Genomic DNA, 22,571 nt, shown 5'->3' on the forward strand with positions numbered 1-22,571 from the left:
AGTGTAGCATAAGTTAGCCATTCTATTATAGTAGAACAGCAAGATTACACAAGAGATGTAAACATTTTACATCACTTAAAAGTTAAATTTGATTGTAAGCGTCTCAAACTTAAGTAAGCAATTTTCAGTATAAGGTCTTAAAGAAATAGACAGGTTAGGTCCTATTGTAACCACTTATTTTCTTCAAATGTTTTGTAAACGTGTAAGCTAACTCCATGCCTTCAAAGGCATTCAGCTGTTGTGGGAAACAGATATACTGTTTGACTCATGTTTATGAGCAGTGCTACAAAATGGATTTAAAGTTTCCTTACAGCTATAGCACAAGCCGGGCACTGAAATACCACAGACCACACACTCCCAAAACATGGTATTACTATTGCAGACCCCACACAATCCTCTCCTGGGACACGTCACCAGTGGCCCAACAGACACAGCAACTCTGTTCCAGTGCTTTGCTAGGGAGAGGAAGGAGTGCTGCTAGCCAAGGGGGGAGCCTACCTCTGGTCCCTTCATCTCTCCACTACTAGAGGGTAGGTTCATGGAGAGAGGAGCACCTCAGCCCCTAAAAAGGGGAATAGGAAAAGCAGGAATACAAAGATAAGAATCGGCACCCAACAGATTTTTGTATTCTTTAGTGACCGTTCAATTCAGAAACAAGATACTACCCAGCATATTCCCCATGGCAACGAGAAAGCAGCTCTGGGATCTACTCTGCTTATGACCTTGCGCACACATTTCAAGTGAGAGTACTGTACATGGATATTTTAATTGATTTATGCCCAAGTCAATAGACTAAGCTTCCCCTCAGATTTCTTTTGCCTGGAGTAAGACAAACCCTAAGCAATAACAGTGTTCAAGAAATAAAAGCTGTTCACACCATTTAAAGTACTTCAAATACTTAAACTTTTCTATTAGCACAGATAACAGAGCACCTCCCAAATCTTCTGCATACGTACACAGTACAAAGAATTCTTAATATCTTGCTTTTATAGTTTGGTAGATCGGCTTCCAAGACACCAGCTAGACCCTCCAAGTTGCTCTCCAGAGAGGAAGTACTCTAAGAAGAAAAGAGCGTCTTCTCATCAATCAGGTACATCAACTATCCCCACAGTAACAAGCGGAAGACAAGCAAATAGGATAAAACAAAATATGACTTTGTATTTTCTTCCTGTTAGAAGTAATGATTCAAATTCCATTAGGAATTCACAATTTCTCTCATTTGCTAGAAATAAGAAGCAAAAATGACTAAGAGGAGCTTCAACTGTGACTTCTCCACAGCAAGGAGCTCTAGTGTTTTCCTAGGAAGTAAGAGTTAACATAGCTTCAGAGGTATCTCAGCAACCAAATTAAACATTATATTAATGGCATCAGGGGAAGTGAAATGACTACATAGCTTGTATGTGGCTTAAATTAAGGTATAAGAACCATCATATTTGTTGTCACCCTTTTTTCTACGCTTGTTACAAGCGCCAAACCCAACCAAGTCCCAAGATCAGTTGTAACATTGGTGGGGTCTGTTGTTGTTTGTGTGTTTGTGGTTTTTTGGTATGCATCTCATTAGTTTCCCTCTACTCCTTAAAAAAAATGGAAGCAGCGATAAAGTTCAGAGTTGGAATGATACCTCTTCACTAGTTATACTTCAGCATTGTATCACAGAGTTAGCATTTAAGAATTTTCTTTTTTAAAAACCCAGTTTTGCAGAGGCCAACAATTTTCCAGCTAGGAAGTTTCCAATAGATTTTCTTTATTTGGATCACTAATGTTCTATTAGCACATAAAAACATATAAGACAAAGAAAACAATGTATTATGTTCAAGGACCCTAAGTCACAAAAACAAAATGGAAATAGTATTTATACCTTCTCTCCCACTCTGCATATTAAAGATTCAAGTCTCTCTTCACTCTTTGTAGTGCTTAATTTATATAAAAATACAGTGGAGTGTTTCAACTCTAGCCTTTATTCAAGGCATCACAAGAACTCCTGTTTAAAAGCTAAATTTGAAATATTTTATCCTAAGAATCCAGTTACTTGTGTTATCTAAATAAAGAAACACAAATTGTTCAAATTGATAGTTTTTGGATGAATTCTGAGCAGCACAAGCTAGACTCCCTCACGTGCAGCTAGATTCTTCTGCATCTACTTATTCATATCTGAGCCTTTAGCATAGCTGCAAGGGTGGAGAAAATGGATCTATGAAGAGCATGACCTACTTATTCGTATTCCCTCCTGTTGCTGGCTTTCCTTGCTGTGTGTCTGTTTATAGACATGAGATGTTGAGTAAGGCTGGAGTTGAAAGACTCCATTGTATTTTTGTAGTGCTTAATTTATGCTTGCTTGAGCGACTTTGAAACTTTTGGTATATAAGAAAGCCTCGAGTCTTGTTAACAGTATGCACAAATAGATAAGAAGCCTTAAGTTCTGCTGAGCTTTGTGATTAAAACCTGCCAGGACCAGCTAAATGGGAAGAAGAGATGAACCACCTGAGATGACCTCCACTGCGCATGCCTTAAGAGAGAGTTCAATTAGTGGACACCAAGAAAATGACCACCAGAGGGTTTCGAAGACCCCAAAAGACCACTGACCAATTAATAGCACATGCCCAAATGGGCAGACACTATGTAAATAATTTCTGGGAAATAACATGAATATGTACGACAATTCCGGGAAATGTAATGAATATGTATATATTAGAACAATATAAGCTTTGCTTGCTGTAGGTAGCGGTATGCACGCTAGGAGGAACTATCCCTTGTGCATCCAGTGCTGCAATAAAGAATGCCTGCTTTCTAAAATTCCAAAATTGAGTTGTAGAGACTTTCTTTGATCAGCTTTTTCGGTAACAAACTTGTGCTAGATGATGTGAGGTGTGAGCCATATGCGAACCTGCTTATAGCAAGTAACTTTTTCAAATTGTCAAGGGATTTTCTTACTTTGTCAGATCATCAAAGCTAATGTGGCTTGTGTCTGGGAGCCTACTAGAAACTTTGGGATGTCACCAGACATCAGTAAGGTATCCTGGGGTGGGGCCCACAGAGCACAATTCACACGTGCAGTGGGCAAAATATAAGCCTTCAAAAGAGACCAGGCACAAGTGAAATAAAACTTTTTCATTTAATGGAAAAAAATCACTAACTTGGTGTCTATTCTTTTCCCCATCTTAGAAATCATCCGAGTTCTTTGTACTATAGAGAAACAGGTAGAATAGCGATAACTCCCAGAGAGTCGCGGGAAATCGCGAAAGAGAAGGCAGTAGCTTTTCCTATTGCTCTTTTACCCCGGAAGAAGATTGAGACGAACAGGAAGTAGGGAGGGGGCAAGCGGAGGAAAATATTCTGGTCCCTGTTGTATGGTCTTTACATAGTGCTCTTCCTTCTCCTATTGTGCGTATAACGTTCCTGCTTTTTCCTCTTTCACGCGCAGATTTCTCGCAGGGGCGGTGCTAGTATGTCGCGGCGGCGGCGGCACAGCGACGAGAGCGATGGTAAGCATGAATGGAGTGAGTCAGTTCCAGCGTCTGGACTCCGCATACCATGCGCTTGGGGCCGTGTCATCCTTAGGGCTGGGGGAGGGGCAGGTCTCGGCTGAGGTGACTCCCCGCGGCGCTGCCCTCGCCTTTGGCTCGGGGTGGTGGCGGCTCTGGTGCAAGGAATCGCTTTATATAACTGGGGCTAAAGACTGTCCTGAGCCGTTGCTTCGGTCTGCCTCAAATACAGGGAGCGCCCTGGGTGAAAGTAAACTGATCGGAGCACTCAGCTCTGCATACGTGTAGTCAGAAGGATACGTTCTCGCATCTTATAGAGGCTTAATAGAAAACGTTCAGAAAACATTGAGTGGAGAACGACCGACTTCAGAAACTGATTCAAATGCTGTTTTTCTTAACGTAAATCTGTGTGAGCGGGGAGTTGGACAGTTTTGCGACTAGCTTTTTCAGCTTTTGATTGCAAAGATAAACTGGTTTTTAATCACACATTTTTTTAATTGCTTTGATGTGCAGCTTTTTCTAAGCTTATAAAAACCCTAAAAATATAAGCAAGGATTCTTAATATCTTTTTTTTTTTTAATGTATGCTGAAGAAGGTGTTATAAAGCACTAACAAAATACATAGTAACTGGTAACTCTGTAAAGTATGTTTAGTTTATCTCACGTGCTGTCTCATACTGTAGCAGAAATGCAGAATTATTTCTAAATAAAATTTGAGACAGCTACAATGTTAACTTTCTACTTCATGGATTAGGTCATCAGTAATATGGCTATACTTTTGTTTTTCTTGTTTATTGGGTCAATTTTGAATGCTTTGTCAGGACTTTTTTTCTTAGAAGTATGTTGCTGGAATAGTAAAAGTATCGAGAGTTCTTTTAGAATAAGCAGGTATACTGGGTCTGGCTGGGATGGAATTAACTTTCTTCATAGCAGCCCATATGGTGCTATACTTTGTGACCAAAACAGTGTTGATAAGACACTAATGTTTTAGCTATTGCTGATCACTGCTTGCACAGTGTCAGGGCCTTTTCTTTTTCCCACTTTGCCCCTCCAGTGAGTAGGCTGGGGGTGGATGAGATGTTGGGAGGGGACACAGCTGACTCCAATTGACCAAAGGGATATTCCATGACATATAACGTCATGCTCAGCAATAAAACTGGGGGGTAGTCTTTCCAAGGTGGTTGTCACTCAGAGACTGGATAGGCATTGGTTTGTTGGTGGGAGATGGTGAGTGACTGCCTTTGTATCACTTGTTTCCCTCCTGCCCCCCTTCTTCACTTATTAAACTGCCTTTTATCTCAATCCATGAGTTTTCTCGCTGTTGCTCTTCCTATTATCGCCCACATCATGCTGGGGGTGGGGGGAGTGAGCAAGTGGCTGCATGCATACTTGGCTGCTGGCCAGGGTCAACCCACCACAGCAGGCAAATAACATATGTAATGTATTGAAACAGGGCAATCTCACAAAAGGAGGAGAACATCTGAGCCATCTGAAATTGAAGAGAGACTTGAATCTTTAATATGCAGAGTGGGAGAGAAGGTATAAATACTATTTCCATTTTGTTTTGTGACTTAGGGTCCTTGAACATAATACATTGTTTTCTTTGTCTTATATGTTTTTATGTGCTAATAGAACATTAGTGATCCAAATAAAGAAAATCTATTGGAAACTTCCTAGCTGGAAAATTGTTGGCCTCTGCAAAACTGGGTTTTTAAAAAAGAAAATTCTTAAATGCTAACTCTGTGATACAATGCTGAAGTATAACTAGTGAAGAGGTATCATTCCAACTCTGAACTTTATCGCTGCTTCCATTTTTTTTAAGGAGTAGAGGGAAACTAATGAGATGCATACCAAAAAACCACAAACACACAAACAACAACAGACCCCACCAATGTTACAACTGATCTTGGGACTTGGTTGGGTTTGGCGCTTGTAACAAGCGTAGAAAAAAGGGTGACAACAAATATGATGGTTCTTATACCTTAATTTAAGCCACATACAAGCTATGTAGTCATTTCACTTCCCCTGATGCCATTAATATAATGTTTAATTTGGTTGCTGAGATACCTCTGAAGCTATGTTAACTCTTACTTCCTAGGAAAACACTAGAGCTCCTTGCTGTGGAGAAGTCACAGTTGAAGCTCCTCTTAGTCATTTTTGCTTCTTATTTCTAGCAAATGAGAGAAATTGTGAATTCCTAATGGAATTTGAATCATTACTTCTAACAGGAAGAAAATACAAAGTCATATTTTGTTTTATCCTATTTGCTTGTCTTCCGCTTGTTACTGTGGGGATAGTTGATGTACCTGATTGATGAGAAGACGCTCTTTTCTTCTTAGAGTACTTCCTCTCTGGAGAGCAACTTGGAGGGTCTAGCTGGTGTCTTGGAAGCCGATCTACCAAACTATAAAAGCAAGATATTAAGAATTCTTTGTACTGTGTACGTATGCAGAAGATTTGGGAGGTGCTCTGTTATCTGTGCTAAATAGAAAAGTTTAAGTATTTGAAGTACTTTAAATGGTGTGAACAGCTTTTATTTCTTGAACACTGTTATTGCTTAGGGTTTGTCTTACTCCAGGCAAAAGAAATCTGAGGGGAAGCTTAGTCTATTGACTTGGGCATAAATCAATTAAAATATCCATGTACAGTACTCTCACTTGAAATGTGTGCGCAAGGTCATAAGCAGAGTAGATCCCAGAGCTGCTTTCTCGTTGCCATGGGGAATATGCTGGGTAGTATCTTGTTTCTGAATTGAACGGTCACTAAAGAATACAAAAATCTGTTGGGTGCCGATTCTTATCTTTGTATTCCTGCTTTTCCTATTCCCCTTTTTAGGGGCTGAGGTGCTCCTCTCTCCATGAACCTACCCTCTAGTAGTGGAGAGATGAAGGGACCAGAGGTAGGCTCCCCCCTTGGCTAGCAGCACTCCTTCCTCTCCCTAGCAAAGCACTGGAACAGAGTTGCTGTGTCTGTTGGGCCACTGGTGACGTGTCCCAGGAGAGGATTGTGTGGGGTCTGCAATAGTATACCATGTTTTGGGAGTGTGTGGCTGTGGTATTTCAGTGCCGGCTTGTGCTATAGCTGTAAGGAAACTTTAAATCCATTTTGTAGCACTGCTCATAAACATGAGTCAAACAGTATATCTGTTTCCCACAACAGCTGAATGCCTTTGAAGGCATGGAGTTAGCTTACACGTTTACAAAACATTTGAAGAAAATAAGTGGTTACAATAGGACCTAACCTGTCTATTTCTTTAAGACCTTATACTGAAAATTGCTTACTTAAGTTTGAGACGCTTACAATCAAATTTAACTTTTAAGTGATGTAAAATGTTTACATCTCTTGTGTAATCTTGCTGTTCTACTATAATAGAATGGCTAACTTATGCTACACTGAACAAGTTGTCTTAAATGGTATTATTTGGCCATATTCCCATAGAGTATATAAAGCACTGGAAAATGAGGCAGAATAGTCAGAATGGTTTCTAATATATATATATATATTTAATTAACGGATTTTTATTTTTTTAAAGACTGATACTTTCAAAACTTTCTGTTAAATGATATATTTTGGCAGTACTTAAAATTATATTACTAGAAGCTTTTGTCAAATGTCATTCCAGTCTGATACCTTGTGCCCTTTGCTTCAATAACAGCTTTTGTCCAGATTGAAAGTTTTGCTGAGTTGGAGACTGCAGCTGAAAATGTCTTAAAGTGTAGTTGCTATAGGTTTTAGAACCTACTCTAATACTAAATGCTTACGAGTTAAAAATAATTCAAGAGAAAATATATTGAAAAGTAGTTAAAAGTAGTATATATATTCCTAAAGGATTATAGTCCTAAAAAGGATGTTCTGTAATCTTTTGTCCACAGGACATATAACTAATGTCAGGTTAGCAGTTTACCTTGCTTAAACACAAGAGAAGCATAACCTATAGAAAGCAGGTTCAAAGATGCTATGTAAATGCAGTGGTTGGCATGTGATAAATGAACATCTAACAAAATGCTTGGTTTTCTTCATTTAAATCAGTGCACGTCTATTACCAGAAAAGCTTACCATTTACACAACATTAGTTGGGCTGCTGAATGCCAGGAACTACAACTTTGGTGGGGAATTTGTAGAAGCCATGATTCGTCAGCTCAAAGAATGTTTGAAAGTCAACATGTATAATGAAGCTGAGTACTTAGTAAGTGGAATCTTTCACATCTCTTTTTTCCCCTAGTCTTCCTCTCCCCATCCCCACCCAATGTTACTTACTCTTCCTTTTGACATCCGGAGGGGCTGGAGGTTTTCTGTATGCAACATGGTCTTTTCTGGCATCCCCATGTAGTGCTCCATGGACATGCCAGGAAAAAGTGTGTGGTATTCCTTCCTAAGGAGATGAAAAATTAGGTTATGATTGCAAAACCAACCTCCAAACTATGTGTGAAATTTCCCACAGCCAAATTAGCTCTCAGGAAATCAGAGGTTTTCTTTCTCCCCCCCCCCCCCCCCCCCCCATTTGTTCTACAGGAGAATTTAGAAGGTGAATGAAAGCTATTCATTTCTACTGTACTCAGAGACAAATACTGTTCCTGTTGGGTCCATTTATTTATTTTAAAGGCAGCTTATTCCCAAGTAGATAGGTTATATTGGATGGCTGTAATCAGTCCTGTATGCTCATCCTGCTTGTGAGTAACGAAGACCAAGTGGGTAATTTTCAGTGCTGGCTCCTTTTGAAATGACTTCAGTTTGATTAGCAGCATACCATTAGTTTGGTGCCTTGTTAAAACCTGACAATGGCAGTGATTTTAAGGGTCTGTCTGTATGAAACTAGTTCAAGTTATGGATAAGTGACCATAGAAATGCGTTTTGTATGAAAGTCATGGATGAGCAGCATACTGATTTAACACTGATGTATACATGCAAAAAGTGAATTTCCATCTTCAGTCTTGCATACTGTGTGTGTGTTACTCTGTGTCTCACCCCAACAGCTCCCCTGCCCCACCCCTTGCCCACTCCCTATGTCTCTATCTCTCTGACTCTTGCCCCTGCCCCGTGTCATGCTCTCTCGCTCGCAGGACCCTGCCCTGTGTCTCATGCATGCTCTTTCCAGCCCCTGCCTTGTGTCTTGCTGGCTATTTCTTTCTCTGGCTTGTGCCCTGTGTCTCACTCTCTCGCTTGTTCTTTCTCCAGCTACCACCCTGTAATGCGCTCTGGCTCATGCCTCGTGTCTCACTCATTCTTAAGCTCATGCCCTCTGGCTCGCTCTCTTGCTCCTGCTTTCTCCAGTTCCCTCCCTGTGATATGCTCTAACTATCATGCACTGGATTGCGTTCTCTGTGTCTCACTCGTTCTTTCTTTAGCTGTCAACTGTTGGTGCCCTCTGGTTCGTTCTTTCTCAGGCTCCCACCCTGTCATTCACTCTACCTCATGTGTTTTGGCTTGCGCGTTCCCTGTGTCTCCCTCTCACATCTTTCTCCAGCTGTCACTGTGTGTCCCATCCATTTTCCCCCCTGCTCTGTTGTGCCCTCTTTCCCCCCTTCCCCCTCCCCTCGTGTGTCCATCCCTCTCCTCCCCACCTCCTTTAAAGTTGAATTAATGCTTATTTCTTTTTGTGTAGTTGAATGCAAGAGTATTCATTTAAAAATTTAATAAAATAACATGGTTTTTTGTTGTTCAATAGGTTCGTTTTCTATCTGATCTTGTGAATTGTCACGTAATAGCTGCACCTTCAATGGTAGCCATGTTTGAGAACTTTGTGAGTGTGACACAGGAGGAAGATATACCACAAGTAAGCGTAGTAACTGCCATCTCAAGTGTTGTGCTGTTTTTACACAATTTCACTTTATTATGAATAAAACATTCACTTAGCATGAATAAAAGGATCCTGTGAGTTAGACAATACATGCATACAGTGATATAGTTAAGTCTTCTGTAGTGAGGTAACTCAAGTAAATTTCTTTTCCTTTGCTTCTGGCAAGTATATAATACTCAGTGAGTTTTGTCATGTTCCAAATAAAATATAACATCTTTCAGGTAAGAATATGTTTTTTCCTTGGCTGCCAATCCAGCTAATGCACCGTGGACTATGGTAATTGAGTTTAGTTCTTTCTTTGCCGATGAGTGCATTGCAGTAGCCTAAAGAATTCATAGATCACGTTAAGGTCACTGTAACAGTGATGCACCTTATGGGTTGCATATGCCTACTTTATGGAAGGGTCAATTATTATATCATTCTGCTGATAGCTTAGTTCAACTTAAATTTAACTTTTTTTCTTTGTTAAGAGTTTTAAAAGAAATTCTTCAGGAAACTTGGCATTGGTAACTTTGATTTAAGTAAAGAGGCTCTGTAGAAGGGTTTTTGTGTGGGTCTCCAAATATACTGTATGTCTAAATGTCTGCCTCTTGAATTGTACATTCCTGTTTTCAAACAGGCTCTTGACACGTCTTCAGGAGCTTGAACTGACACACAGTTTTAATCCCAAGTATTGATTGCTGATTTAACTGGAGCTGATCTCTACATCCCCTTAAATACTCCTGGGCTTGCTACTCTTTGCATTGAGACAAATTCAATAAGTTTGTCAAAGAAATCCCTTTTTAATTTATTTCCTGTAGGTACGATGTGATTGGTATGTGTTTGCATTTCTGTCATCTTTGCCTTGGGTTGGAAAGGAGTTGTATGAGAAGAAAGATGCTGAAATAGATCGCCTCTTGTCCCACACAGAAAGCTATCTGAAGTAAGCTATAACCAGTAAAAAATATACTCTTTCTGGTACCTATTCAAGTATGGATCAATAACTTTGATTATTGTTAATTTAGAAATACTCTAAATTCTTAGACCCAAACAACTGTGAGGAAAAGACCCTGAGAAATAAAATAGATGGAGAGGTTTATGAATCTAAACAACTTAAGTATCACTCTCAACTTCTGTGTGTGTTGAAGGTAATATTTTCTTGACGCATACATGTCTGCGTTGTTATGACTAGGCTGCTGGTCACCTGTGTCTGTGTGTCTGTTTGTGTGTGTGTCTTTCTCCAAGTGATTTGAGTTAACACTGCCATTGAGACTAGGTGTTAGTTATAATTTAACTGTTCACAAACCTGTTTTTATACTACTGCAGACCTCATCAGCTCAATAGACCAAATAGTAGTATGCTCACAACAAGAAAACATTGCTTGCTTAGATCAGCTTTTTAAGTGTTAGGTTTTCTTTCCTGTAATAAACAGGCGTCGCCAGAAGATTCATGTACCCATGTTACAAGTTTGGAGTGCTGATAAACCACATCCACAAGAAGAGGCAAGTAGGCTTTATTTCTTTTGTACTGTTTAAAAGATGCTTTAAAAGAATTATTTGGCTGAAGTGTTGTCGTGGTTTAACCCCAGCCAGCAACTAAGCACCACACAGCTGCTCACTCACTCCCCTCCCACCCAGTGGGATGGGGGAGAAAATCGGGAAGAGAAGTAAAACTCATGGGTTGAGATAAGAACGGTTTAATAGAACAGAAAAGAAGAAACTAATAATGATAACACTAATAAAATCACAATAGTAATAATGAAAGGACTGGAATGTACAAATGATGCGCAGGGCAATTGCTCACCACCCACCGACCGACACCCAGCCAGTCCCTGAGCAGCGATTCCCCACCCCCACTTCCCAGTTCCTATACTAGATGGGACATCACATGGTATGGAATACACCATTGGCCAGTTTGGGTCAGGTGCCCTGGTTGTGTCTTGTGCCAACTTCTTGTGCCCTGGCTGGGCATGAGAAGCTGAAAAATCCTTGACTATAATCTAAACAATACTGAGCAACAACTGAAAACATCAGTGTTATCAACATTCTTCTCATACCTAACTCAAAACATAGCACTGTACCAGCTACTAGGAAGACAGTTAACTCTATCCCAGCTGAAACCAGGACAAGTGTTCTTTGGAATTTTAAAATTAAAGGTGCTTTAAGAATAAATTTAATTCTTTTGAATCGCCCTCCCATGTGTCTTTATTCCAAATGGATTCTAGGTAAGAAGTTCTCTTCCAAGTCTTGGGCTAAAACTTAGAGCTGCATTGCATGAGTGGGAGAGCATTTTGTTGTTTTGGGAGAGTCCCCTTTAGGAAATGCTGCTAAACAAGGAATGGTCACTGAACGTACTGTTCTTGGGAAATGGGGTTACAAGGCTCTGTACTGAAAGTACCTTTTGGAGAAGGAAGAGGTAATTTACCCATTAAAATGTTTCCCTTCTTCAAAAAGAAAACCTTTAGAGTGTTCTTCCTGCAGTGGCTTTGCTTTTTACAGCTCTAGAAAGTGCTAAACAGATACATGCAAATGTTATGTAGCACTAATTGCACACTCTTTCATAATTAAACCAAAAGTATTAGAGGGGAGAGGTGGCTGATATGGGATGATTATTTTATTATTTTTTTTTATTGAGCTTTTGCTTTTTCCTCCACTGGACTCGCTCCAGTATATATCAATGTCTGCCTTGTACTGAGGAGCCCAATACTGTACACAGCACTTCAGATGTGGCCTTACAAGTACTGAATAGAGGGGAAGGATCACTTCCCTTGACCTGCTGGCTGCACCCTTGCCGATAAAGCCCAGAATGTGATTGGCCTTCTTTGCTGCAAGGGTGCACTGCTGGCTTATGTTTAACTTGTTCAACCAGGACCCCCAGGTCCTTTTCTGCAAAGCTGCTTTCTGGCTAGTCAGCCCCCAGCATATACTGGTGCCTGGAGTTGTTCCTCCCCAGGTGTAGGATTTGGCATTTGCCTTTGTTGAACTGCATGAGGTTCCTGTCAGCACATTTCTTCAGCCTGTCCAGGTCCCTCTGAACATCAGCCCTGCTCTGCTTGTATTAACTGCTCCCCCTCAATTTAGTATCTCTTAGACTGTATTTAAATCTTTAATTGTAATATTGAAATAATGTAGCTCTTTTGGAATGAATGGATGTTGACTGAATTAATATTGATGCAGTGAATTTGTGTATCACACTTGGACTCCTGGACTGCATTCTGGTGTTTATTTTACTAGTAAAATGGCAGATGCCTTTAATGTGTGAAATTAGGAGCAAGATTGCTGTTCAGAGTTGCTAAGTTGTTTCTTGGTTTACTGAATCATTAGATGGCTTCTAATAAGCAATTTAAGTAGCTGCTTGGGTTTGGGTGTTTTTTTTCTGAATGCAATAAGGAGTTTACCTAAATGTTTGATAGCCCATACATCACAGGGAGCTACAAGTTCAGTTATAAAATTCACCATGTCTGATATTTTGTGTCTTTTTCTTCAGTACCTGGATTGCCTTTGGGCCCAGATTCAGAAGTTGAAAAAAGACCGTTGGCAAGACAGACACATTCTGAGGCCTTACCTTGCCTTTGACAGTATTCTTTGCGAAGCATTGCAGCATAACCTGCCTCCATTCACTCCTCCGCCTCACACTGAAGATTCAGTGTACCCAATGCCAAGGGTTATTTTTCGGATGTTTGACTACACAGATGACCCAGAGGTATGTATTTGCTAAGGTGGAACTGAATGTGCAATGGGGGGGTTGCAAGGCAGTGCTGGTCAAGATGCAGTATCACCTCTCCCAGAATGGTTATCAGTGTGAAAGTTAGCAGTAATTACATTTTGATACTGCTGGGGAGATTAACTAGATGACAGAGTTAATGCTGACAGGTAGATTATTGAAGTTTAAAATTTAATAAGTGATTTTCAGATGTTTTCATTAAGGATATGTCTTGAATGGATTCTCTGATGTCTAATAATATAACTGTGTTTGGGTAGCAGACTCTCCTTCTGGTGAGGATGGTGGTTTGGGTTTCCTTAGCCTGGCTGCTTATAGGAACTTTATACATTGAAGACTATTCTCTACCCATCTGTTCAAATTGGTTGATATAGATCATGGAACATAGTGGTTGACCTGGGTTAGATCAAAAGTCCATCTAGCCCCATTTCTGTCTCCAGCAGTGGCCAGGAGCAGATGTTTTGACAAGAGAATTTAGGCATAGGGGAAGAAAAGCAAATGCTTTCCCCAAGCACTTTTTCACCTGTTAGCTTCATTTGATGGCCCCCAACTCTTGCATGGGAAGAGACAACAAACATTTGTTCTCTCTAACCTCTCTAGGCAATTCATCATTTATAAAATCTCTAGCATATCCTGGCTCAACTGTGTTTTTTCTAAGTTGGATGATAGTAGCCTGTCTAATTGTTCCTTATACAGAAGCTGTTCTATACCCTAGGTCACCGCCATCACCTTTTTCTGAAATTTTTCTAGTTCTGCTATACTGCTATATCCTGTTGGGGGAGGGGAGAGTGGCGAGTATGACTAGAACTGCATATGGAATGGAAGATGTGGATGCACCATGAACCTATACAGTGGCATAATGTTCAGTGTTGTTCCCTAATCCTTTTCTGATAAGTCCAGTCTGTTATTGAATACTGAGATAAAGTTTGTATAGAACTATGTCACAACCAAGTTTGCATTCCTGAACAATAGAGGGCAGTTCAATGCTCACCACTTTATATGTGAAGCTGGTCTATTTTTCCCATCTGTAGGCAAAAGTCAGCCAGTCATTTTATGGTTATCTGCGGCAACTGAATTAAGCACTCAAGCTCTCTGTGCAAGATTCCCTTTATTTCACAAAAGGATCAAACTTATATATGTTTCAACAAAGATCTAGAAAGAACTAATGGCATACAGCCAATAAATACTACTAACACAGGAGCGCATATCTGGCTCAGCTGGGATGTTTGCCAGTCCTCAGAACAGTTAAAGATAAAAACATTCCATACACATACTTGTGACTGTCTTCAGCCACATCTTCCCAGGCCTATGCAAGGCCATCCTCCAACCTGACCTTGTAAAACTAGTTCTTCAAAGGCTTGGCCAACATGCAGCACAACAAATTCTAATGGTCACTCTTGAAAACAAATGCCAGGTGTTCCGAGCTGCTCCCACAGTTATCTTCTGCTTTAACACCCAGACACCAAGTTTCTGAAGGTTTTTTTTTTATCTGCGATTTTTCATGGATGGCCCTTGTTGTTACCAAATTATTTAAAAGTAGCATCTGCAAGCTTTTTCATATCCAATGCCTGCTTCCTTTCCAGATAATTTATGGGTCTGCTGAATGGCACAGGTCCCTGGATAGATTCCTGTGGGGTTCTCCTGGTGACCCTCTTATATATTCCTCTTATACTGTGGTTGCTTAGTTTACATGAAAGACTTTTGAAGATCCAGCTAGGCTGTCAGCCATGTTTCTCATATCTACACACGATTGTTGACTTCTTCAGAGAGCTCCAATGAGTTTGAGAGGCCTGACTTCACAAAAGCTGTGCTGCCTCTTCCCCAAACAGCATTTATGCTTATGCCTACTAATGCTATTATTTTTTTAATAGTTTTCAATAATTTGCCCAATATGGAAGTCAGCCTTGCTGGTTTGCAGTTTCCTGAAAGACCTTTACAATTGATATCATCTTAGTTGATTAGACATCAGGTTGATTTTGAATGAGAGGATATGCACCCCAATTAATAGGTCAGCTATTTCATTCTCAAGTTCCGTGAACTCTTCGGTGGGTAATCACTTGTTGGCATGTCTTCATCTAGACACAACTTCAGCTTTCAGGATTCCTTTTGCTAACCTCTCTTGTACTACTGTTTAGCACGTCTGATTTCCTTTTTGCCTCTTTGCAAGCCTCTCTCAGCAAATAGTATGCATTTGCTGCGCAGTAACTTTAAATAGTCTCTGTGCCACCCTCAAAAATGGAACTTTTTAGCTGCCCCTTTTAGTTTCTATTCATAACACCCTTTTTGAAGCTAGAGTATGTAAAATGAAAAAATGCAGTAGTGTATTTTTTAGTTGGCATGTTATAGCCTGTGTTGCTGTCACCGTCATTCACGTAGTCAAATACTACATCTTTTCCCTGTTTAGGCCTGGAATTTCAATCCGTCAGGCTTCTGTTACTTATTTACATGTTTAGCTTGTTGATCTGATTTGCATCTGTGCTCCCTTTAACATGCAACACCACTCCTCTACCAGTATGGCCTATAGTCACTCTTGCATGCTTTATACCTTGATAGTTCTTTAGTTTTACAGTGAGATTTTGCAAGTATTGCACTTGCTATATAAATGTGGGTTTGTGATGCTTTGGGTCTAGTTTTACAAGGCTGTAAAGGATAATAAGGTACTGGTATGCAAACAAGTTCTTGCAGCTTGAGTTCTTGCATCAGCTGATGCATAGTAACAGACAGTGAATATACAACTAAGCCACGCTGTGGACTAATGATGAAGTAAAGCATGTTTGTTAAGCTAGCTATTAAACTATGTTTTTATAACCAGCATAAAGACAGAACACTGAGATGATTAAAGCTGCAATGTTTTCACTTTGCAACTAGAGCAGGCTGCATTGTCAGTTCCCAGATCACTCTGATCTGTGCTGTAACTGGAAAAGATGAAGCGTGTATTAATACACTCCCGATGTATAATAATTCTGTGTAACTTGAAGAAGCAAAAGGTGCAAAACATCAATTGTTTAGCATGGTCCCAGCTGCCTAAATATAGAAGTACTTAAATCTTGTACATGAAATTAACAAACTATAAACAGCACCAAAACTGTTTCATTGTAAATATGGGTGCAGTTGAAATCATAGCTGGCTATTTGTTTATAAGATTTTTTTTACATGATTCATGTACAAATCTGGTACAAAAATCTAAAATCTTATGATAATGTTGTATTTGGTAACTTTGTACTGAAGTTTGAAGCCTGTCTTTTAGCTGTTGACTCTAAAACTTGCTGATGTTAAATCTCCATGAGTGCCTAATTCAATCCCTCAAGTTTTACTTTTATTTATATATATGTGTATGTGTGCGCGTATTAAAAAACCTGTGTTTCTCTACAGTGATCTTTCATCAATCTTGATTCCATTTTAATAGGGCCCTGTCATGCCTGGCAGTCATTCTGTTGAAAGATTTGTAATAGAAGAAAACCTCCACTGCATCATCAAATCCCACTGGAAAGAGAGAAAGACTTGGTAGGATGCTGCTTATTGTTATGGGTTCCCGGCACTGTTTATATACAATCATGGCTTCCCCTAACATCAGGGACCTTCAAAGCCCAACAACATTTAAGTAAAAGTTTGAAATTCATCATTTCCTGAAGTGTTCAGTGAACTATGGTTGACACTGTTATCTGGAATAATGTGAGGCTGGAGTATCCTGATCATGGATTGTTCATGTAATTCAGTAGGGCTGAGGCACCCTGATGATTGCATCCTGGATTATCCAGGATTTCTCTACAGAGGATGGCACAGACCCACTCTTTGCAGTGCTGCAGAGACTCTCAATGTGTTTGTACCGTGCTTTCCAGCACAAGCACAGCGAATGTTGAACTGGCTCTGTCTGGAAGTTTCCTGTTGCTCCTGCTTCTTCTTCATCCCATTCTTTTTTCCTCTTTTTGTAATTATACGGAAGAGATAATTGGGCTAGGTCTGCATGGGAGCCAGTACAGTGTCAACAAAGTTTATTATTTAAAGTTCTATGCAGCTGTAGGAAATGGATGTTGCAACAATGTAGCAAATCTCAATAATAGACCTTATGGGGAAGGAAGATGGTTTAATTTTAAAATAAAACTGAAGTAAAGCTCATTCACGCTCACCCTCTCAGGCATCAAAACATGAGTGAGTCCCAAGTGGTCTGTCCAGCAGTTGGGCACCAAGATGGCTGTATGTAGGTAATCTGTTCAAGGTGACTTGAATCGACAAGGACAAGGGATTCCCACCAGCTACTGAGTCCTCCTTATGTCTCCTGGGTTGTTCTTCATTTGGCAACTGTGTGTTGGTTTGGGGCCTTTTTGTATGCTTAAGGAGTTGACAAGTAGTTGCAATCTTTTGTCTTTCCATCCTGTGTTGGACACCTCTGAGAGTCAGTAGGATTTGCTCACTGTTTCTGTTCTGTATCTCCTTATCTGTGTGTCTTATGGCTCCTACCCTCTTCTATCTTCCCACCATTATCTCTTAATGGCTTGAATCTTTTAGTCTGGATGTGGGCTATCACTTCTTTTAGGCTGCCCTTCCTTTCCCCAAGTTTGGTATCCTGATAAGTTGCAGGTAGAGGTGTGCTAGGATCTTGATGACCTGTAAATCTAGGTGACGTTAACATACGCTCTTATAGCCTGTCAGGGAGCCACAAGGGTAGGGTGCCCTGCAAGGAAAGAGGAGCTGAGGGTGACCCCAGCACAGGCAGGGCAGTGGCCGCACTGACAGGGTGCAGTCCCTCAAGACCCAATCAAGAGCAGAGCGGGTCCATGATGATAACCAGGGTCAAGCACAGTCCAGTGATCACCAGGCAAGTCTGTAGTGATGAGGCAGGGCTGAGGTCAAGTCAGTGGGTCAGAATCGGGGAGGTAAAAGCTCAGGTGTAGGCATAGCCGCAACACAACTGCAGTGTAGCTCATGCAGGGCCAGGCGCAAGAACCTCAGCTTAAAAGCAGCTCCCAGGGAAAAAAAGGCTGGGTGGGAACCTCTGCTGAGCATTCTTCTAAGCCATTATTTTAAGGCCACGTAATGGGTCTGGCTGGGATGGAGTTAATTTTCTTCATAGCAGTCCGTATGGCGCTGTGCTTTGGATTTGTGACCAAAATAGTGTTGGTAACACACCAATGTTTTAGCTATTGCTGAGCAGTGCTTGCACTGCATCAAGGCCTTCTCTGTTACTGCCCCCTCAGCAAGTAGGCTGGGGGTAGGCAAGAGGCTGGGAGGGGACACAGCCAGGACAGCTGACCCCAGCCGACCAAAGGGATAGTCCGTACCATATGACATTGTGCTCAGCAATAAAACTTTGGGAAAAGGAGGAGGAAGGGGGAGACGTTCATGGTTATGGTGTTTGTTTTCCCCAAGCAGCCATTACATATGCTAAGGCTCCGCTTTCCAGGAAGCAGCTGGACATCCTCCTGCCAATGGGAAGTAGCGAATGAAATCCTTATTTTGCTTTGCTTGCATGTGCAGCTTTTGCTCTCCCTATTAAACTGTCATTATCTTGATCCATGAGTCTTTTCATCTTCCTTTGGTTTTCTCCCCATCTTGTGGGAGAGGGGGGTGAGTGAGCAGCTAGGGGTGGGGTGGGGCGGGGCAGGGTGTGTGTGTGGTGTTGGCTGTTAGCCAAGGCTAACCTGCTGCAGTCCAGCAACAAAACCTTGGGGGTGGATGTACTCAGGGCCTTCCTTCCCTCTCTTCTTTCTGGTGCTTTCACACCCAGACATTCCTATTAATTTTCCATTGAGGCCAATCTTAACACTTCTCTTGCAATTCTTTTTGCTGCCAGGCAACAGTCCAGTTACATTTCTTCATTTCTGCTGAAATAATATCTGATATGGGTAACTGGTAACCCAGATAATTTACCACAGATATTTAGCTCTCTTGTGCTCTCAAGTAAGAGCCAGCAAACTTGGTATACTGTGCAAAAATTAGGCAGGAATAGTGTTTTTGGTGCAGATATGTGTTGTAGGTTTTTGGTTACAGCTTTTTGACTTGGCAGAGACTAGAAATCCAGTGCTGTTGAAGTTAATGGAGGGAACTTCTTTATTTCTCCAAAGAAAGTAAGACTAGAGGGGGGTTATAAGAAGTGCTAGAGAGCTAAAATTTGAAAAATAGCATTTTTTGCTTTTTATAAATAATGGGTGATGCTGTATCTTTTAATCAATTAATTTGTAACACTATTATCTATTCTGTAGCCCATTAGTTTGATGGGTTGAGAATGACTGGAAAGCAAATCTATTGTTTGGATATTTTTTTAAATTATTTTTCCTGATATACCAATGTAGTTTGTCCTTTAGTGGACAGATGACAGCATCACAGGTCACTGAGGGTTTATGTAAAACTGTGTGTTTTGTTTAGCAGTATGTCTTTAAGCATTGCTTGGGTATGGAGATGAAATGTGTTTCTCCGAACCATGGTTCAGGTACTGCTAAGAGCTTGTGCCAGGTTTTTTGTATGTGTTCTGTGGATAAATAGACGATTTCAGTCTTTGAGGTCTGCTTATTTTACCTGCTTCATAAGGGTAAACTCTTGCAAAGAATTAAATATTTCATGTCTGTTTAGTATCTACATCATTTTTGCTGTGTTTCAGTTTAAACTAAATGCATCTGTTAACTTACAGTGCTGCACAGTTGTTGAGCTATCCAGGAAACAATAAGATCCCCTTGAACTACCACATAGTAGAGGTATGTGTTTTACAGATAACCTCTTTATTTCCAAAGTAACAAACCCCAATTAACTCCATGATGGATCTATTAAATTACACTATGACTCAGGAGTCTGCAGTCTTATCCTGTTGACTTAAAGTGCAATGGCTTTGAACAGGTTAGATAATGATAATAAATTCAACTATTATTATTACTATTATTATTACTATTGTTATTAATTTATTTATGTGATGTTTAGGAGCCTTGTTTGGGAATCAGGATCTTATGGTGCAACAGCATTCCAAGTCGTGGTATTTCTCAAGCTGCTCTTGGATGTTTTTCTGTGTTAATCATTCCAGTGTGCTAGAGTGTCTTGGAGATGACTGCACTTAAAAGATCTTGTGAATAAATGTTACTTAAGTTAGTCTTTTTTTAGTGATCTTCAAAGTCACTTGGATGAATTGTATACCAATGCCCCTGAAAGGCATTTGTTGTGAAACAGTGGTATGTTTTCTTCTTCAAGTTGGAGGATTTTAAATAACCATAAATATATATGGGATTAGGAATGTAGTTTTCCTCTTGCTGCCTCCTTTCAGTGGACTGCTAACAAGATGCAGAGCTGTATAAAACTTGCTTCAAAAACTCCTATCTAAAGTTAAAAGATAAAAAGTGATTGCCATAATAACAGCAAATAGTCATGTGAAAAACTTAAAAAAGTGTAACTGGAAATGAAATTCAGAGCTAATTGCAAGAAGTCATAAGATTGTGGAATAATTACCTTAATCAAGATGGGATTAACAATTCAACTTTGCAACAAAATCCCAAATATTCTGAATGTCCTGAAACTTAGTTTTGGTCAGCTTGAGACACTTTCTGTACTCCAAATTCAGTCAAGAGAAATCTTAGAGTTAGTAAAGTTTTTCTGCTGTTAACATCTAAGTACTTTCAGGGACCATAAAACTTCAGGTGTTTGTGCAACTATTTTACAGAATATTACTTTATGCTCAGTTGCACATTACTTCCAAAAACAGTTATCGCACATCATTATTAAACTACTTAAAGGCCTTGAAAAATTATTTGATTCAGAAACTCATCAAATCTGAAAATAACCAAAGTTCATATAGATGAAATTCTTAGAATTATAGAATGGTTTGAGTTGGAAGGGACCTTTAAAGATCATCTAGTCCAACCCCACTGCAATGGGCAGACACATCTTTCATTTGATCAGGTTGCTCAAAGCCCCATCCAACCTGACCGTGAACGCTTTCAGGGATGGGGCATCCACAACTTCTCTGGGCAGCCTGTTTTCCAGTGTCTTACCACCCTCATCGTAAAGAATTTCTTCCTAATATCTAATCTAAACGTACCCTCTTTCAGTTTAAACTATTGCCCCTTGTCCTGTCACTACAGGCTTCGGTAAAAAGTCTGTCTCCATCTTTCTTATAAGCCCCCTTTATCTATTGAAAGGCCGCAATAAGGTCTCCCCAGAGCCTTCTCCAGGCTGAACAACCTGCCTTTCAGGTTGTTCAGCCTTTCCTCAGAGGAGTGATGTTCCAGCCTACTGATCATTTTCGTGGCCCTCCTCTGAACCCACTCTAACAGGTCCATGTCTTTCTTATACTGAGGACCCCAAAGCTGGACGCAGTACTCCAGGTGGGTTCTCACAGGAGTGGAGTAGAGGGGCAGAATCACTTCCATCAACCTGCTGGCCACACTTCTTTTCATGCAGCCCAGGATACGATTGCCCTTCTGGGCTGCAAGCGCACACTGCTGGCTCATGTCCAGCTTTTTGTCCACCAGTATCCCCAAGTCCTTCTCTGCAGGACTGCTCTCAATCTATTCATCACCCAGTCTGTACTGTTATTGGGGATTGCCCTGACCCAGGTGCAGGACCTTGCACTTGGCCTTGTGGAACTTCATGAGGATCACGCAGGCCCGCTTCTCCAGCCTGTCAAGGTCCCTCTGGATGGCATCCCTTCCCTCTAGAGTATCAACTGCACCACTCAGCTTGGTGTCATCTGCAAACTTGCTGAGAGTGCACTCAATCCCACTAGCTGTGACATTAATGAAGATATTAAAGAGTATCAGTCCCAGTACGGACCCCTAAGGGACACCACTTGTTACTGGTTTCTATTTGGACAGTGAGGCATTGACTGTGACTCTTTGGGCGTGGCTATCCAGCCAGTTCCTTATCCATCTAGCAGTACATCCATCAAATCCATATCTCTCCAATTCAGCAGTAAGAATGTTGTGGGGGACCGTGTCAAAGGCCTTACAGAAGTCCAGGTAGAGGGCATCAGTTGCTCTTCCCTTATCCGCTGATGCAGTCACTCCATCGTAGAAGGCCACTAGAGTAGGCAGGCACGATTTACTCTTGGTGAAGCCATGTTGGCTTTCTCAAATCACCTCCCTGTCTTCCATATGCTTTGACATGTCTTCCAGGAGGATCTGCTCCATGATCTTACTGGGCACAGAGGTGAGGCTGACTCCCAGACCTCTCTTGGGTCTGATGGACTTGTGTACGTTCAGGTTCCTCAGGTGGTCTTGGACCTGATCTTTTCCTACGATGGGAGGGACTTTGTTCCCCCACTCCCTGCCTTGAGGTTCAGGGACTTGAGAGATGTGGGAACAGTGGTTGCCAGCAAAAAGGGAGGAAAAAAGTCATTGAGTACCTCAGCCTTCTCCATGTCGGTTGTCACTAGATCTCCCGTCGTCTTTATCAGGGCGGGTACATATTCTTTACTCTTCCTTTTCTGACCAACGCACCTGTAGAAGCCCTCCTTATGATTCTTCACATCCCTTGCCAAATTCAGCTCCAGCTGTGCCTTAGCTTTCCTGATCCCATCCCTACACACCCGGGCAGCATCCCTATATTCTTCCCAGGATGCGTGTCCCTGCTTCCACTGCCTATGCATTTCCTTCTTGTGCTTCAGCTCGACCAGGA

At 40.9% G+C, this 22,571-nt stretch overlaps 1 protein-coding gene across 2 annotated transcripts in view; it reads left to right on the plus strand.

Annotated features, from left to right (window-relative positions):
* The first annotated feature begins 3,319 nt into the window (after positions 1-3,319).
* Positions 3,320-22,571, plus strand: part of LOC126035457 (nuclear cap-binding protein subunit 1-like) — a 73,612-nt gene continuing 54,360 nt past the window's right edge. Inside the window, exons 1-10 of one of the 2 annotated variants that reach the window (XM_049794066.1) lie at positions 3,320-3,482; positions 4,935-5,020; positions 5,821-5,921; positions 7,511-7,667; positions 9,147-9,254; positions 10,079-10,200; positions 10,690-10,759; positions 12,744-12,959; positions 16,384-16,481; positions 19,603-19,666. In XM_049794066.1, the coding sequence (XP_049650023.1) occupies positions 3,446-3,482; positions 4,935-5,020; positions 5,821-5,921; positions 7,511-7,667; positions 9,147-9,254; positions 10,079-10,200; positions 10,690-10,759; positions 12,744-12,959; positions 16,384-16,481; positions 19,603-19,666 (1,059 nt within the window). In that variant the 5' untranslated portion in view covers positions 3,320-3,445. Of the gene's footprint in view, positions 3,483-4,934; positions 5,021-5,820; positions 5,922-7,510; positions 7,668-9,146; positions 9,255-10,078; positions 10,201-10,689; positions 10,760-12,743; positions 12,960-16,383; positions 16,482-19,602; positions 19,667-22,571 lie in introns of those variants that run through there. The other variant, XM_049794065.1, reaches the window with a different exon arrangement.

Source organism: Accipiter gentilis, chromosome W (genome assembly GCF_929443795.1).
Source record: "Accipiter gentilis chromosome W, bAccGen1.1, whole genome shotgun sequence".
In the NCBI taxonomy this organism is placed as follows: domain Eukaryota; kingdom Metazoa; phylum Chordata; class Aves; order Accipitriformes; family Accipitridae; genus Astur; species Astur gentilis.